Source organism: Brachyistius frenatus, unplaced genomic scaffold (genome assembly GCF_029030835.1).
Source record: "Brachyistius frenatus isolate BFR_SWC_R1_liver_20210118 unplaced genomic scaffold, ASM2903083v1 Contig_433, whole genome shotgun sequence".
Taxonomy (NCBI): Eukaryota; Metazoa; Chordata; class Actinopteri; family Embiotocidae; genus Brachyistius; species Brachyistius frenatus.
In genome coordinates this window covers 20,130-38,719 of record NW_027211032.1, presented here as the reverse complement: position 1 = coordinate 38,719, position 18,590 = coordinate 20,130, and the positions used below count along the sequence as shown (strand labels likewise).

The window sequence follows — 18,590 nt, the reverse complement described above, 5'->3', positions numbered from 1 at the left end:
CAATGTCCATAGCTCTCTTCTCTTCAATGACACAATAGGGAGACACTCAACAGTAAATCCTGTTAATGCTGTGATTTCCAAACTTTGAACAGAACCTTCCTTTCTGTCTTCGTCGGGCACAGTGGCTTCAGGCTCTAGCATTAGCATTAGCATGAGCATTACCGATGCAACTCATTCAGCAGATGATTCACTCACCTGTTCACTGAAACGGTGTTTAGTGTTGAGCTTGAGAAGAGACACCCATCTGAAGCTTTAGATGGAAGGCCATCATTATTTGTTCATAGTTTGGTTTGATACTGCTTCTTGTCTAATTCTCATTGAATTGAGTTCATTAATCTGTTTGTACTCAGAACTTGAAATGTCAGATAACATTACCGACTGAAAGACACTGAGCTGTGCAGGTCAGCTGCTTTTGTAAAAGAGATATTGTTGGTGGCAGAGAAAACCTTCGGGAGCAAATATGCAACAACTAGCTATGTTGTTGAGGAATAATTTTTACCTTTTTCCTGATGACAACACAAGTGAGAGAGATAGAGATTGGAGGCCAAATGGTCCTTTACAGTTCCCGAGGTCTCGTTTGTCTCGTTTGTCTCGTTTGTGCTCATCTGCACCCATTCTGAGCAATCAGATCACATCTAAAGGACAAGATTTGAATTCCTCTTTTAGTTAAAGCCCTCACATATTTGATTTCACTCAGAAATATGCCACATTGCTGGCAAATAAAGCTTAAACTCGTGTTTTACGATGACTTGCTGATAAAAAAAAAAAAAAAAGTCAAGTGAGCTAAAGGTGTCTTTACAACAACAAAAACATATGTCAGATAATTCCATTTATATTATACAAATTAAACTGCTGTGAATGCCAAAAAACAGATGGCGATGTGCAAAACATGAATGTGACATTATGAAAACACATCAACTATTATGAAATTCATTTTAAATAAATAAAAACAACTTTTAAAGAATATTTATTATATCTGTAAATTATTTTACTCGTGCTGACCAAGTTGTTACTCTGTTTAGAAATGTTTCATGGGAAACAATGACTTTGTCGCACCACTGAACACAGTGCAAACTATATAGTATGTAGTATAACCCACTAATAGAGTCAGTGAGGATACTTCAAATGAGAGTAAAGTCATATCCTCAGTCTAAACAGAATAGGATGGGGAGACTTGTTATATTAGTTTGAATGAATCGGGTATGTTTGTTCTGAATATCTGCAGGTTGCGCGTAAACTGGTGATCCTGGAGGGAGATCTGGAGCGCTCGGAGGAGCGTGCTGAGGTGGCTGAGGCGTAAGTCCATTTTCTGCACCACGAAATTTGATAAAAGCCACTGTAAAAGTCCACTATAAGTTTGTGATCACTACCATGCTAACGTGATCTTACACATTCACTTGTCACTGATGAATTCCTCACTCAAAACAATTTTTATCCTCCATGCATGTAGTGTTGGCAACTGTAAGTGTTTCATGCACATGATGTCAAAATGATTCAATTAACAACTGTAATTAATGATGTTAATAATCGCTGTTGTTAAATTGTACGGATTCCATTTCCTCACATTGGACAGGCTTAAACGCATGTTTGGCATTTTGCTCTATAAATGACCTTAATGATTCATCAGTTATTAAAATTGTTGTTGGTTTTCTTTAGAGGGACAAATCATTCGCTGAATAATTTCAACCCAATTTCAAAATTGCGTGGACCTGGAATGTTCTGTTTTCTTTTCATTGTGTGTCTGTATGTAACGCATCATGAAAGCATGAATGCATCACCACTGCCTGTGTGGGTCATGTGCTCTTTTATGGCTGCCCACCCCACCCTAAACCTCCTGGACTAACCCCCCTGCAGGCGAGTGATGGAGCTGGAGGATGAGCTCAGACTAATGGACCGGAATTTTAAGTCCCTGCTGTGCGGAGAGGAAGAGGTACTTGCTGTATGAATTCCCCTGCAGCCTTGTGCTTCACTGACTTTCTGCCTTCCAACTTCTCTGTCTGTTTTCTGTGTAACCTGCATTTAACCCTTTGTGACATCATCCTTTAAGCAGTATTCAATGGATAGGTCTGATGATATCCCATACTGTTTTTTCTTTTGTGTTTTTCTCCTTTTCATCTACATTGTTCTTCGCTTCATGAAAAGACTGAAACCAACAATTAATTCATCAAGTTCGGCTTTATGGTTTTCACATTTGGGAACAATGAAGTGAAATGAATGAAGTTAAAACATAAACAAAAAATGTTATCGGTGGATATATTAATCCAGTAGATGACTAGAATGATGAAATTGGTTATCAGGCTTTTGATTATGTACCATTAATGGACCAACCTTACTTACAATGGCCTAGTTCATTAGGTAGATAGTATTACGTTTGTACATTTACTTTTATTTGTTTACCAATTTTTTTTTTGGTTAGAGACAAAGGAGATTCAGACTGAAACTTTAAGGTGGAAATTACCATCCATCCATCCCTCCCTCCCTCCCTCCATCCCTCCCTCCCTCCCTCCATCCATCCATCCATCCATCCATCCATCCATCTATCCATCCATCCATCCATCCATCTTCTTCCACTTATCTGGAGTTGAAGGCCAAGCAGGATACTCTAGAAATCCTTCCCCATGTTTTCAGGTTCTCTTGAAGGATCCTTGATTATATAAAAAAATTCTCTAGTGTCCTCTGTTCTCACTAGTTGGACATGCCTTAAAAACTTCCAATGAAATGCACCCTGAAGGGTCTGATCACATGTCCTGTCCACTTCAGCTGGCTCCTTTCAACACAAAGGAACCGCGGCTCTTTTCCAAACTCCCTCTGAATGTCTGAGCTCCTTAAGCCCATCTCCAAAAGTGTGCTCTGTCACTCAATGGAGGAAACATATTTCTGCTGCTTGTATCACAACCTCATCCTTTGTGTCCTTAGCCAAAGTTCTTAAGCAAGGACTGAAAAATCGATTGACTGTTAGACTAAAAGCTTCACCTTGTGGCTTTAGTGCTCTTTTGTCCACAATTTTTTTGTATTTTACCCAAAAGACATGCACAAAAAAAGCACATTAATTTCTCAGCCCAAGCACTTTCTGCAGAGCTCCCTGTGCACAGGCTCAACAGTCTCCCTGAATCACAGTGTGTAGGCACCTCTATGTCACCTGTCAGGCAAAGCCCAGGGAAAACTGCAAAACGTTACAGGCTTGTGTGCCTCTGCCAATTGAAAAAACAACAAAGAACATTAGTGCAGAATTTGAAGGCATTACCATCAGATGTTTCTGAAATATCACATTCTCAAACATGGGTCAATGTGAGGTGATTGTGTCATTGAGATCTTATCAGTCCAGTCCAAGAAAATGTTTGTGCAACATTTGAAAAGAATATCCTCAATGTGGTCCAATGATTTTGTGTTCATGAGAGTGAGATGGCCAGATGAGAGGAACATGAGGTCACAGTGACCTTAAACTTTGACAACTAATCTTTAATCAGCTCATCACTGTGGCCAAGTGAACGTTGGTGCAAAATTTGAAGAAATTCCCTTGAGGTGTTCAGGAGATATCAAAGTCAAAGCGACTTTAAGTTTTGATGTTTGGACCCACAAAATCTAATCAGTACATCCCTGGGACCAAGTGTTTTTTTTTGCCAAGTTGGATAAAATTCCCTTCAGGCATTCTTGAGATATCACATTCATGAGAACGGGATGGATGGACAACCCGAAAACACAATGCCTCTGGCGATGGCTATTGCTGGCTTGGAGGCATAAACACATCCACAAAGCATCCTGCTTGTTACCTTAATAACTGCAGGTGACTTTTGTCTGTGTATCAACATTTTTATCGCCTCTTGTCTTCCCTCAAATATGTCAGCAGGACAAAGGACTCTCTTACAGTGTTTAGCAAGGACATCAAAATGAAAATGTCTTAAGTTTGAAGTGAAAGGCGAATTTCTGGTTCTGTTTAAGGTCTGGAACACCTGCCTGATGTATGCGTTACCTCTGACGCGCATCTTAGCTGCAGCTTGTTGCATGTGTTATCTACACCTGCTGTGTGTCACCAGCCTGTCAGCTGCAGGTCCTGCCATTGAATCAATTAGTTTCTCTTTGATTAACCCTTTAAAAACACACCTATTTTTTTTAGGCTTCTGCTCGAAAATTGCAAAAAGAGTATATTTCTGCAACCACAATAAAAAAATAATTACAAAAATATATTTTTAATAATAACGGGAACACTTGTGAGATTTGTTCAGATGTGCAAATATCAGTATATATGTCCATATTTTAATAATAGTTTACTCCCTGGCCCCCAATTGGGGGCCTTTAGGGTTTAAAGGGTTAATGGCCATCACTATAGTATTTTCCAGGTCCGACAAGTGATGAGTTCAATTCAACTTTCAATTTTATTTATATAGCGCCAAATCACAACACAGGTTATTTCATGGCACTTAACACATTAAAGTCAGCAAGACTTTACAATATTATACAGAGAAACCAACAATTCAACAATTCCCACATAAACTAGGAGGGAAGAAAAAAAACCTCTTAAGGGAGAAAAACCTCCAACAGAGGGAAGAAAAACTCCTTTTAACAGGAAGAAACCTTCGACAGAACCAGGATCAGAGGTGGGCGGAGCATCTGTTAATAGAACCAGGATCAGAGGTGGGCGGAGCATCTGTTATCAGAACCAGGATCAGAGGTGGGCGGAGCATCTGTTAACAGAACCAGGATCAGAGGTGGGCGGAGCATCTGTTAACAGAACCAGACTCAGAGGTGGGCGGAGCATCTGCCTCGACCGGTTTGGGTGAGAGGAGAGCAGAGAGAGAAAAGGACAGCATAGAGATAGAAGAGAAGAACTGTTGGTGGAGACGACAAGCGCAGAGCAGAGACATGCAGCTCCATGACGGGACATCTGGAAAAGAAAGAACAGAAACTATGCGAGCGAAGGAACTGAATGGAGACAACAGATAATAAGAAGAAACTATGGGAGAGAAAAAGATGGTGAGGTATGAGTCAGTTAAAGAGTAGGAGGAAAGAAAAGAAGCTCAGCATGTAACGAGGTCCCCCAGCAGCCTCGGCCTATAACAGCATAACTAAGGGTTGGTTCAGGTCTACCTGAGCCAGCCCTAACTATAGGCTTTATCAAAAAGGAGCGTTTTGAGTCTAATCTTAAAGCTAGAGAGGGTTTCTGCCCCTCCAACACAAACTGTGAGCTGGTTCCACAGGGGAGGAGCCTGAAAACTGAAGCTCCGCCTCCCATTCTACTTCTGGAAACTCTAGGAACCACAAGTAGACCAGCGTACTGAGAGCGAAGTGCTCTGCTAGGATTATATGGTTCTATAAGATCTCTAAGATATGATGGAGCCTGGTCATGTAGAGCTTTGTAAGTCATCAAGAGAATTTTAAATTCTATTCTTGATTTAACAAGAAGCCAGTGAAGAGAAGATAAAACTGGAGAAATATGATCTCTCTTGTTAAATCCCGTCAGTACTGTTGCTGCAGCATTTTGGATCAGCTGCAGGTTTTTAATGAGTAATTTGGACATCCTAACAACAAGGAATTACAATAATCTAGTCTAGAAGTAACAAACGCATGAATGAGTTTTTCTGCGTCACGCTGAGGAAGGATTTTCCTGATTTTATTAATATTACGTAGATGAAAGAAGGCAGTTCTGGAGATTTGCTTCATATGGTGTCTAAAGGACAAATCCTCATCAAAGATGACTCCAAGGTTCCTCACAGGTTTGCTGGAGGCCAAGACAACGTCATCTAGAGTAACTAAGTGATTACAGAAAGAGTTTCTGAGGTGTTTAGGACCAAGTACAAGAACTTCTGTTTTGTCTGAATTTAGAAACAGGAAGTTTTTGGTCATCCAGGCCTTTATGTCTTTTAGACAGGCTTCAAGTTTTACTAACTGATTAGTTTCATCTGGTTTTATAGAAAGATATAGCTGAGTGTCATCTGCATAACAATGGAAGTTGATGCAGTGCTTCCTGATGACATCTCCTAATGGAAGCATGTACAAAGTAAAAAGTATTGGGCCTAACACTGAGCCTTGTGGAACTCCATAACTAACTCTTGTTTGTCTGGAAGACTCATTGTTGACATGGACAAACTGGACTCTATCTGATAAGTAGGATTTGAACCAGTCTAATGCAGTTCCTTTAATCCTGGTAACGTCTTCTAATCTCTGTAATAAGATCGTATGATCAAAAGCAGCACTGAGGTCCAGAAGAACAAGTACAGAGACGAGTCCATTATCTGAGGCTAATAAAAGGTTGTTAGTAACTTTCACCAGAGCTGTTTCTGTGCTATGATGAACTCTAAAGACTGAACATCTTCAAACAGATCATTCCTTTGTAAATGATCACAAAGTTGATTTGCAACAACTTTTTCAAAGATTTTAGAAATAAACGTCAGCTTGTAAATTGGTCTGTAGTTTCCTAAAACAGATGATCAAGAGTCGGCTTTTTAAGTAAAGGTTTAATTACAGCCACTTTAAAAGCCTGCGGTACATAGCCGGTTACAATAGATAGGTTGATCTGATCTAATATGGAAGTATTAATTAAAGGGAAGACTTCCTTAAAAAGTTTAGTTGGGATGAGATCTAACAGACAGCTAGAGGATCCAGATGAAGAAATAATTCTAGTTAACTCAGAGAGCTCAACAGGAGAGAAATGTTCCAAGTTTACATCTGGTCCTACAGTTGCTTTCAGTGCTGCTGTTGCTTAGCATCACATCAGTGATGGTGTCAGGAAGGGTCTGCCAGATTCTCTCTCTGATAGTAAGAATTTTATTAGTAAAGAAGTTAATGAAGTCATTACTGCTGAGAGCTGAAGGAATAGAGGGCTCAACAGAACTGGGACTTTTTGTCAGCCTTGTTGTCCTCTATTAATGATGAATAATATAAAGTTCTGGCCTTACAAAGAGCTTTCTTGTATAATATTAGACTATCCTTCCAGGCAGGTGAAATTCTTCTAAATTAGTGGAACTCCATTTCCTTTCCATCTTTTTAGTCGCTGCCTAGCAGAGCGTAGTTCTGAGTTGTACCATGGAGACAACTTCCTCTGGTTCATGACTCTCTTCTTCAGAGGGGCGACATCATCTAGAGTTGTAGCAGAGATACTGCAGTGTTTTCTACCAGATGATCCACTTGTGTGGGACTAAGATCAACGTAGATGTCTTCCACTGCTTTAACACGCGGCATCGAAGAGGATAAACATGTAACTGCTTCCTTAAACTTGGCCACGACATCATCTGACAGACATCTACTGTAGTGGGATTTATTCCCACATGCTGTGTTGTCCATTATTGTAACTTCAGATGTTAATAAGAAGTGGTCTGACAAAACAGGGTTTTGAGGAAATACTATTACATTTTCAGTTTCCATCCCATACGACAGAACCAGATGGAGGGTGTGGTTACCACGGTGACGGGGTTTATTTACATCCTGATAAAAGCCTATAGAATCTAATAATGAGCTGAAAGTAGAACTGAGGCTGTCGTTGTCCACGTCAACATGAATGTTAAAGTCTCCCACTATCATCACTTTATCTGAACTCAGCACTAAATCTGATAAAAAGTCAGAATTCAGTTAGAAACTCTGAATAAGGACCAGGTGGGCGATAAACAACAACAATACAATCCGTTTCTCTGCTTTCCAGTTTGGACTCTTAGTCAAGAGTCAGACTCTCAAATGATTTATAACTAAGTTTAGGTCTCGGGTTAATTGATAAACTTGAGTGGAAGATTGCTGCCACTCCTCCTCTTCGGCCTGAATCTCTAGGACTATGATAATTAATATGACTGGGAGGAGTTGCTTCATTAATACCAACATATTCTTCTGAGTTACAACCAAAAAGCAAGCACATTGTTTGTTTCCCCTCACTCCGAGGTGAGACACTCAGACAGACACAAGCATTCACACCGTGATATAATTGGAACCTACACTTGGTTTTTGCTATGATTGTACAGTACAAATGTGATCCCAGATCGTTTCCCTGTATATTACATTACATTTCATTTAGCTGATGCTTTTATCCAAAGTGACTTACAATAAGTGCATTTCAACCATGAGGGTACAAAACCAGAACAACAAGAATCAAGAAAATGCAATTTCTTCAAGAAAGTATATTTTAGCAGGGAACCGCACGCGTGAAAAGTAGGCATGATTCTATTTTAAAAATAACACACCACACATGCGAGGCCTGAGACGTGCGTCTCAGCAGGCAGCGCTGCTCTAATCTGTTAATATGAACGCCGAAATGAAATGATTCCACGCAGCAACAGGTAACGCACACGCCATGCAGGCAGTGTGTTCCAGGCATAAGAATTAAGAAAGCGTTGCCTAAAATTCTATGAAATAATGAAAATCATCATTATTTTAGATTTTATACTGTTGTTTATCCAACTTTGTTCCATGAAAGACTGACGCAGCTTTAATTTGTTTATTTTATGTATTGTCTTCTTTCTTTCTTTTTGAAATGATGACAGTTTTCATATCTAATAATATGTTAAAAATGTATTTCACTTTTATTTATAAAGCACCAAATCAGAACACAAATCATCTCAGAGTGAGTCAATTTGACAAAGAATATTGAATGAAAGAAATAGTGAATGAGAGATTGCATTAAATTTGAGAAGCTAGTGGAGTTGAGGTTTGACAGAAAATGACCAGGATGGATTAAATATAATTGATTGTCACCAACCTGAGTATGACAGACCATCAGAGATTTGCTCTTCAGTCTTCGATGGTGCATTCTGCACTCTGATTGCCACTGCAAAATTCTTCAGTGACATCATGACTATGAGCCTGCTGCTATGGGTCAGGACACATTCCTTCATTAACAAGAACACAAACACAATGTAGTTTATTTTAATTTTTTTTAATTGTACTCTATTAATCCCCGAGGGGAAATTATTTCGCTACAACAGCATCCCGAGGGGGAGCTGCTGCAACAGGCTGCCACAACCACGGCGCCAACCAAACTGAAGTGCATGTTTTTGGGTGATGGGAGGAAGCCGGAGAACCCGGAGAGAACCCACGCAAGCACAGGGAGAACATGCAAACTCCGCACAGAAAGGCCCAGGACCAGATTCGAACCAGGAACCTTTTTGCTGTGAGGCGACAATGCTAACCACTGCACCACTGTGCCGCCCAAAATTAAGTCAGCCAATCCATTGCTTTGGTGATAAAAATACTTACTGGAGCAATAAATATGATTTAATCTTCACCTGTAAATAGTCCCACACCTCTGTACTATCTCCTCGTGCGTGAGTTACTTTTACTTTGCATTAGTAAAAGGAAGTTACTGAGGCTTTAAAAAAAAAAATGAAATCATATATTTATGAACTGTTTATAAGGATTTATGTCTTTAGTGGGGACCAATAGGTTTGTGACCAAAGGCAGGGTAGGGTAGACAGGAAGAGACAGAAGAACACATTGTTGGTTTCAGTCTTTTCATGGGATTTATTGATAACGACAAAAAAAATAAGACAACCTCCTCTTTAATTTTAGTTTTTATTATTTATATTTGTAATCTTTCATCTGTCAGGTTAGTTGACTACTTTTACCCCACTTTTTTTTTTCTTTAAAATCACCCTGGCACATTCGCTGTCTTACTCAGAGTCAGATGTAACAATTGTAACAGCAATGGGTCTTTGAGTAAGACGGAAGGAAAATATTTTTAAATATCCTGGAGTGGTCCCTCAAACAGTGTCAGGGTTGGATTTCTTTCTGCTCTCCTTCTTTTCAAATTACTGCTTTTTTTTCTTTTTCTTTTTCCTCTTTGTTATCTTGCTCAGTAAATCAGGTGACCTTGAGGAAGAGTTGAAAAATGTCACCAACAACCTGAAGTCATTGGAAGCCCAGGCTGAGAAGGTACAGTATGCAGGGCTGGCGCCATCATGAAACCAAATGAGTAAACGAGGACGCTGAAATGGAACATTTCATGCCGATCCATGAACATTGCAACTTGGTGGTGCAAGCACGGAAAAAAGTCTCTTGCGCTGCAGGAAAATGCCACTGCGCCTGAATTTGCACTGCATTAGGTACAAAAATATGGCCTGAAGAGTTGAGAGGATTGGAAATTACTTGAAAAATGCAATAAATGTTGGTTACCTGCCACTTGATTTAACCAATGGGAAAAAAAAAACAATGGGCCTTATTCAGCAATATCTTCACAAGATTTTCCTTAAACTTGTTCTTAAGAGTCGTCGTAAGAAAAGTCTACGTCAGATTTGTGTGTTCTTCAACCGCTGATTTGTTTACATTTGTATTCTTATATTGATGAATACCACGATCTCTGTATGTTGAAAGCACTGCCAGTTGTTCCTAATTAGCAAAGATAAATGTCCTGCCAAAGCCCTAAAAAAGGGCATGAAAACGCAGCGTTGTGTGCACAGAGTCACAGAAATTGAGAGAGACAAGAGATGTTGAGAGAAAGTAAATATTGCTAAAAGACGGTGGAGCACCGGACTCCAAGAGATGGGAACAACTTCAGAAGTTCTGAAGTGGAAATGCTGCGGCAGGAGGTAAACAACGAAAGCGCTGCCATATTTAATAATGTAGCCAGAAGACTGGATGTAATATTTAAAAAAAAATATGAATTAAAGATACATGCGATGCAACTGCTTGTTCAGTCGCTGTATAAGTACAAAGGCACAAAACCAATAATGTAAAAAGAAGTGGCAGCTCGCAGCCCGTTTTCTACCGCAAGCATCCTACGAGCACTCAGATCCTGCTGGACTGACCTGCTGTCAGAGGCCGTCCTGGACAAACAGCAGGGAAGGACACAAACACTAACACTGACAGCCTCAACAGCCTCTGGTTTTAATCCCAGAAATACCAGAAAAAACTAAAATGAAGATACACTGAACTCTGTTTTATAAGTGATGCGTTTTCTTCTTGAGATTTATTGTAATATATAATATAATATATCATGTAATCACACTGGAAAAGCCAAATTCATTTTAATTTACAAACAAGCAATTCATTTCTGTCAAACTTGGAAGGCAAAGCTGTTGTGTTTGTTCAAAACCACAATACTTTGTAAAGTAATGAAAATAATTGTTAAAACTATGAATTTAAACAATTTTAATTATAGATTAAATATTATAATATTATACAACTGTAGAATTAAAGAATACACAATAAGCAGTTATTTGGCACAAAACTTGTCAGCACTCAAATGTGAGTAAGTGTGCTATTGAGTGTGTATAGATTTAGTTTGTACCCAAGAACAAATCCTAAACAAGAAAACATTAGTAAATGCCAGAATCTTTGTAAAAACTGCATAAGTGGGTTATAAGAAATTTCTTCCTAAGAATGCTTAGTGGAGAAGTCCATTCATTTTCTGCGACTTAAATGTACTGTAATGAACATAGATGATTGGCACAAGCTGTTGTTTAGGTAACATGCAAAATTAATAAGATTCAAATGCCATATATATGTATAATATTTTACTTTAATTTCAATTTCATACCTAAGTATTCATAATTATCCAACTTGTCTTTTTGAAAAAATATAAATTCCCAAAGTAATAAAGCAAATAATGTATTTTGCATTCATTTATGAATGTCTGTCTTGTTTTTATTGTTAATATTGTAGTTGTAAATGAATGATCATTTTGCCTTCTTAATGCGTTTTATGTTTGGATTTCAGTACTCCCAAAAGGAGGACAAATATGAAGAAGAAATTAAAGTTCTTACCGACAAACTGAAGGAGGTGAGTTTTTCCACTTGCATTTCATCTCCGATGTAACTGTCTGTAACTTAATTAAACAGTAAACAGAATGTTTTACATCCCAAATGGTGCATCAAACCTCATTTTGCTGTGTTTTGTGTTCCAGGCTGAGACCCGTGCAGAGTTTGCAGAGCGGTCCGTTGCCAAGCTTGAGAAGACAATTGATGATTTGGAAGGTATTCAACACTCACCTGGCTGTTGCCATTATTCCACTGACATGTCAATGAATGAGGTTAACTTAACAAGCAGCTTCACTAATCACAGTTCTACTATGGGAAACGAATGGGTGACTGGCCACCAGTGATAGAATAATAGTACTGAGTCTCAGCAATCTCTCCTTGCATCTCATCTTTCCACTCTTGTGGTCCTGATGAGCAGAGGTAAGTGAGGATGGATAAAGGCAGTCAAGTTACATGAGAAATGAAGTGCCTCATGTGACGTTCAAACTCAGCTGTCCAAATAGTTGTGTAACAAATGAAAAAAAGAGAAGTAGGGAGCCCCTCCACAAAGCTGACAAATCACAACATGAATTGCTTGTATGAATGCTGGTTTGTTGATTTCCATTGTTGGAAAGGTGTGTGTGTGTGTGTGTGTGTGTGTGTGTGTGTGTGTGTGTGTGTGTGTGTGTGTGTGTGTGTGTGTGTGTGTGTGTGTGTGTGTGTGTATTGCTGAATGTGTTTCATAGCAGTTCTGATGGAGTATGACGGCCCTGAAATGGTGTTCAGGCTAAATGTGAAACTTGCACGGACGCAAATTCGCGGACATTCGCGACTTTGTATGTAATCACTCCTTGGGAGTAATTTGCTTTGCGTTTGGTTTTTAAGTGTGTCTCCATAAATTTGTTCTTTGCACAACTTGATGCTCACTTTGTATCCAGTCTACATCTGCACAGCACCAAGGGTTAATATGACAAAAATATCCTCATCTGCCTATATCTTCAGGTTTAGGAAAGTAACCCAAAATGTTCACTGTTTAAATGCCATTTACAAATGCAGGACTAGGAATGTTATGATAAAATTTGCTGGGACTATGGCAATAGGTACCAATACCATTGAAATTTCACCAGTCTCAATACCAAATTCAATACCAAAAAAATCTATACAATGAATTGGTAGCACATACACTGTTATATATTACAGACTGAACAGCAAGAACGGTAACAATTCACATACTGGTGGGGCACTCGGAGAGCACAGATCTCTGCCGAAGCCAACGTTAGAATTATACAGCTTCCGGTCCTTCCCTGTGAAACCACTGGCCCAAGTGCTCCTTAATGACTGCTTGTTACATTAAGCCTGAGCATGTGTTTCCCAGGGAGTTACTAGTGCTTTTGAATGTGGATTGTGAAATGGAGTCATCGTGTTTCTAGTCTATGCGTTGTCACTGTTGAACTTTATGACATCTACTGCATTTTTAAGATGTATGGCATTTAGAACTCCAGATGCTCTATCTCGCATTGTTAATGAAATCGCCTGCTGATTTCAATCTGCTACAAAATTGAATGGGTTTCTTCCTTGGCCCATGCGGCACCCTTCAACCAAGTTTTATGAAAATTTAACAAGTAGTTTTTTCCGTAATCCTGCTGACAGACAAATGAACAAAACCCACCCAAAACACGGCAGAGGTAACCATGTCTTAAAGATTTCAGGATATAAATTTGACATCTTTACATGTTGGTAATAAAAAGTTACAACATAGATGGAAAATAAAAATGGACCTAATGTCCGGATCTGAAAAGTAAAGGTGGACAGTCCTTGGTTTCTCAGTCAGATCCAACTCTTGTTCTTTCCCCGGCTCACCAAAATATGGTCATTTCTGGCTTCAAAAAACCAAGATGGTGACATCCAAAATGTCCTCATGGTGTCACAGTTCAACAGGAGAGAGAACCGAGTGGTTCAATAGTACAGGACAAAAACCTACATCTTATAGACGCCAACAATGGCTTTAATTAAATGTCGAAGTTAAAAAACAACACTCATCTAATATACTGAAAATAGGTGCTGAAACAATGATGGGGAGTCAGCATAAGTAAATTAAGCATACTTAAAGCTTCCAATTCAATTCATTAATTAACAACACTGGCTACTGTGTCATGACGTGCACCAACTGCCTAATTCACATCCACTTCAATGACAGGAGTTAGCTTAATTTTTTTATATGATTAACTGAATCGGAAAGTCGCATTACAAAACAAATCCGTTTAAAATTATTTATGTAAATGGATTAAATACATAGGACAAAAATGAAACCTGTCTGTGGGATTTGGGGGAGGTCTGTTCATGTGCTGTCCTGCCTACTGAAGCCACAAAAATACACTTAGACCTGGTTTGAGCTGGCGGAGGTGCCGGCTCAAGTTCACCTCAAAATTGACACCAAAATTGGTGTCAATTGTCGCAGTTTTACCAACATACCCTTTGCTGCAGCTTTCTCTCACTTAATTTCATTCAAGTCAGTTTCATTTATGTAGTACAAAATCACAGGATAAGTCTTCTCAGTGCACTTTGCATAGTAGGGTCAAAACCTGAAGATATTATACAGAGAAACCTAACAAGCAGGCAGTATGAAACTTAAGAAATATTTAAACAAAACACTAACTAAATCAATTACATGAAACAGCTGTCACTAGTTTACAGGTTGATATTTTACATACAAAACATATGACCAGTTACAGAATACATGGTTTAAAGATAAAACTACCCAGCAGTAAGCTTGAGATTTGCAGTCTGCCTTGAACAGTTAGAACATTTAAAAGCTACTTAAATTTCATGCATCAGTGAGCATTTATCAAATGCTCTTTTTTGAAGGTTATTCTGTCTGCAATGACTAGTTCTGATAACTTTGAGCATATTTTTTAATTTTAGTGTATTGAGCTGCCCTATGCTGTTATGTATAGAATATGCTGGTGAACTTGCTCCACCGCTGGTAACTTGTTGTAGAGGTTGTTTCCTGCAAATCCTGTATTTAAAAATCAGATAGCACTGTATATCTGCATGTACATTACATATATTGTGTCCAGGAAGTTTTGACTTCCGACATGTTTCCAGTGAGTGTAATTCTGTAATACGAATGCACTAATAATTTCAGTAACAATTGAATGAATGAAAAACAGTTTGATCGAGGTGTTTGTCTGGCTCACCCTGAGACTGTGGTCTCTGTGGTGTGTTGTGTATAGAGGTGCTGACTGAGGCACTCAGTGACTATAATTTGCTTACTTCCAATCTCTAGGGATTCTATCATTTGACTGATTTAGCTTCAAGTTCAAACTGCATGCTTTCGCTGTTGCTTTTGCTGGGTGTAACCAGTTCATGTGATGACCAGTGAATCTTCTACTTTCTAGTTTAAAAAAAGCTTTAACTTACTTTTTTGTTTCCTGTCCTTTCACCTCATCTATTCTGTGTGTCTCCTTCTCTACGCGTTCCCTCGTCTCTCTGTGTGTGTGTCCTGTAGATGAAGTGTACGCTCAGAAGCTAAAGGGCAAGGCTCTCAGTGAGGAGCTGGACCTGGCTCTCAACGACATGACTACACTGTAGATGCTCTTCTAATTTCTCGCTGCCCCTCCTTCTTGTCTGAACTGTTCTCCGCCTGTTTCCTGTTGTTTTGTTCCATTCCTCAGTGACATGATGGGCTTGAAGACTCTAGAAACGTAATGTGCCAATTGGCCCATCCTTTAGTAAGCTGTATCTCTATTAAACAGGACAGATGCTTTTACAAAAAGTGACTGCACTGCCCTGTGGCCGTTGATTGAGTTAATGTCCTGTCATTAGTGAAATATTCATCTAAACCTGTTTCCTCCTCCTTCACTATAATAAATGATTTAAAGCTCTCTCTCTCTTGTCTTTTCTGTCTCCTCCTTTTGCCTGGTCTTTTCTGTTTACTTCCTATATTTAACATTTATAAGCAGTATATAGTTAATAGACAACAGCTTTTTGGAGCATTCCATAATGTAGTTTCATACATTTGTACAACCTTCTTTCCACATACAACATATCACGTGTTGAAACGGAGACATTTTTATTGTTTAGGTCTATTTTCAATTAATTATGAGTTAACATGGTTTATAAATTTTGCATTATGTTTATATTTACATTTTACACAGTGTCCCAACTTTTTTGGAAACGGGGTTGTAGCATCCCTACTTTTGAAGTATCTGTAACTTATGTACAAATACTCCAGTGGTTGACATCATACATAACAATATAACATAAATGTTTACATTAGGATATATTTTTGTTGACCTCTTTCTATCCCAGCAAAAGCTTTGTATAAATGGTGTTGGCATTTTTCCAAGAAAATTGATCAGTCAGTAGGTGTTGCTTTTTGTACGTTTTGATCCGTAAAAGTATTCTTCAAATACTGTAGTTTAGATGTTCCACAGTGCCAGGTTAGAAAAACCATCTCTAACTGGAGGTGATTCAATGTTGTAGATACGCTCTCTGGAAGTAGGCATCCTGTTAATATGACTCCAAAAGCATAATGCAGAGTGCTCAGCCAAGTAAAATAGAAGCTTCAACAAAACTAACATATTACCTAACATTGCTGATCGTAAGCAGAGAAATAAAGCCTTTAACAACCTTCAAACTTTATATAATGAATTGATTAACAGAATAAATGGTTTCTAACACAATGTATAAAGAAATGGGGATTGTACAAACTACTTCCTAAATCAATAAAAGTGATACATCATAGTAAATCAGTTATTGTATTATATAAATATGCAGTTCTAAATTCAATTCAATTCAATTTTTTTTATATAGTGCCAAATCACAACACAGGTTATTTCATGGCACTTAACACATTAAAGTCCTTACAGCAAGACGTTACAATATTATACAGAGAAATCCAACAATTCAACAATTCCCACATGAGCTAGGAGGGGGGAAAAAAACCTCCTATTTAAGGGAGAAAAACCTCCAACAGAGTGAAAAAAAAACTCCCTTTAACAGGAAGAAACCTCCAACAGAACCAGGATCAGAGGTGGGCGGAGCATCTGTTAACAGAACCAGGCTCAGAGGTGGGCGGAGCATCTGTTAACAGAACCAGGATCAGAGGTGGGCGGAGCATCTGTTATCAGAACCAGGATCAGAGGTGGGCAGAGCATCTGTTAACAGAACCAGGATCAGAGGTGGGCGGAGCATCTGTTAACAGAACCGGGCTCAGAGGTGGGCGGAGCATCTGCCTCGACTGGTTGGGGTGAGAGGAGAGCAGAGAGAGAAAAGGACAGCATAGAGAAGAACTGTTGGTGGAGACGACAAGCACAGAGCAGAGACATGCAGCTCCATGACGGGACATCTGGAAAAGAAAGAACAGAAACTACACGAGTGAAGGAACTGAATGGAGACAACAGATAATAAGAAGAAACTATGGGAGAGAAAAAGATGGTGAGGTATGAGTCAGTTAAAGAGTAGGAGGAAAGAAAAGAAGCTCAGCATGTAACGAGGTCCTCCAGCAGCCTCGGCCTATAACAGCATAACTAAGGGTTGGTTCAGGTCTACCTGAGCCAGCCCTAACTATAGGCTTTATCAAAAAGGAACGTTTTGAGTCTAATCTTAAAGCTAGAGAGGGTTTCTGCCCCTCCAACACAAACTGGGAGCTGGTTCCACAGGGGAGGAGCCTGAAAACTGAAGCTCCGCCTCCCATTCTACTTCTGGAAACTCTAGGAACCACAAGTAGACCAGCGTACTGAGAGAGAAGTGCTCTGCTAGGATTATATGGTTCTATAAGATCTCTAAGATATGATGGAGCCTGGTCATGTAGAGCTTTGTAAGTCATCAAGAGAATTTTAAATTCTATTCTTGATTTAACAGGAAGCCAGTGAAGAGAAGCTAAAACTGGAGAAATATGATCTAAATATAAAGTCAGACAGTAAATATGTTTAAACCCTAGATGGCTATGTAATCACATGGCAAAGAGATACAACTCACTGAGCAACCTGGTATAATGTAATACTGAGGTCCTAGTTTCTCTTGCTGTGTGAAAATCTGTAGTAAATTCATAGACTATATGCAAAACTGGACATACCTTCCAGGTCTAAAAAATGTTGTATGTTTTTCCTCGCCCGCAAAGCATTTTCTGGCTGAACTTGACGTGTTTTCTGAATTTCATCGAGGAATTCTTCAGGACAGATGCTGAACTGAGTAGAACCTCACGTGCCTCTGCTTGTGTGAGGAGAGGATTTCTTCGGCCACACCGCAACCGACCAATTTACAGGCCTGCAATGTTTTCTTTTCTTTTCCATTTGGTTTGTGGGTCAGAGGAAGTGTGTGTGTGTATATGGTCCCACGTAATGAACATTTTTTTTCATATTGTGTGCACTTTTTTTGTCTTTCTCTTTGCTGCTATGACAAGTAAATTTAGGATTAATAAAGTCAAATCTAATCTAATCTAAAAAGACTTATTCTGATAGCATAGCATCTGTTCCAGGTGTTGCGGAATATTTTGGGGAAATAGACATTGTGTCAGGGACATGTTGGTAGGACATAATTTGAAAGTTTACTCTGCAACATGTAGTTAATTTGTATGGAGATGATTTATTCTCAAATTTATTTTCGGAGGTATTGAAAAAAAGAAGAGCTCACTGGAGCTTCCTTTGACCCTGAAGAACAACTCCCTGTCTCAACGAAATATAAAATTTTGGTGCATTGCAATGGTGACGCGCTTTGACGAAAACGCTTGGGCTCGTCAAATTATCATCTATAATGTCTTAAGGCAATTCTGAGCCGATTTAATGTTGATGTGATCAACCAGCTGGAAGAAGCACGTGAAAGTATGCAACATGTCATTTCCTGTTGGCAGCAGGTGGTGATATAACTATGACTTAATATTACCATGCAAACTTGTAAAGTTTGAGGAAATTTGGACATTTGGAGGAGTTTGTTAAC

At 39.0% G+C, this 18,590-nt stretch overlaps 2 protein-coding genes across 2 annotated transcripts in view; one reads left to right on the top strand and one right to left on the bottom strand.

Moving 5' to 3' along the window:
* The window catches only part of tpm2 (tropomyosin 2 (beta)), a 30,219-nt gene extending 14,684 nt beyond the window's left edge, over window positions 1–15,535 (top strand). The window contains exons 5-9 of the mRNA XM_069725603.1: window positions 1,226–1,296; window positions 9,774–9,849; window positions 11,632–11,694; window positions 11,819–11,888; window positions 15,160–15,535. Coding sequence (XP_069581704.1) covers window positions 1,226–1,296; window positions 9,774–9,849; window positions 11,632–11,694; window positions 11,819–11,888; window positions 15,160–15,242 — 363 coding nt within the window. The 3' untranslated portion in view covers window positions 15,243–15,535. The remainder of the gene's footprint in view (window positions 1–1,225; window positions 1,297–9,773; window positions 9,850–11,631; window positions 11,695–11,818; window positions 11,889–15,159) is intronic.
* Window positions 1–18,590, bottom strand: part of LOC138637126 (stonustoxin subunit beta-like) — a 121,783-nt gene that overhangs the window by 88,673 nt on the left and 14,520 nt on the right. The gene's annotated exons all lie outside the window — the stretch shown is intronic.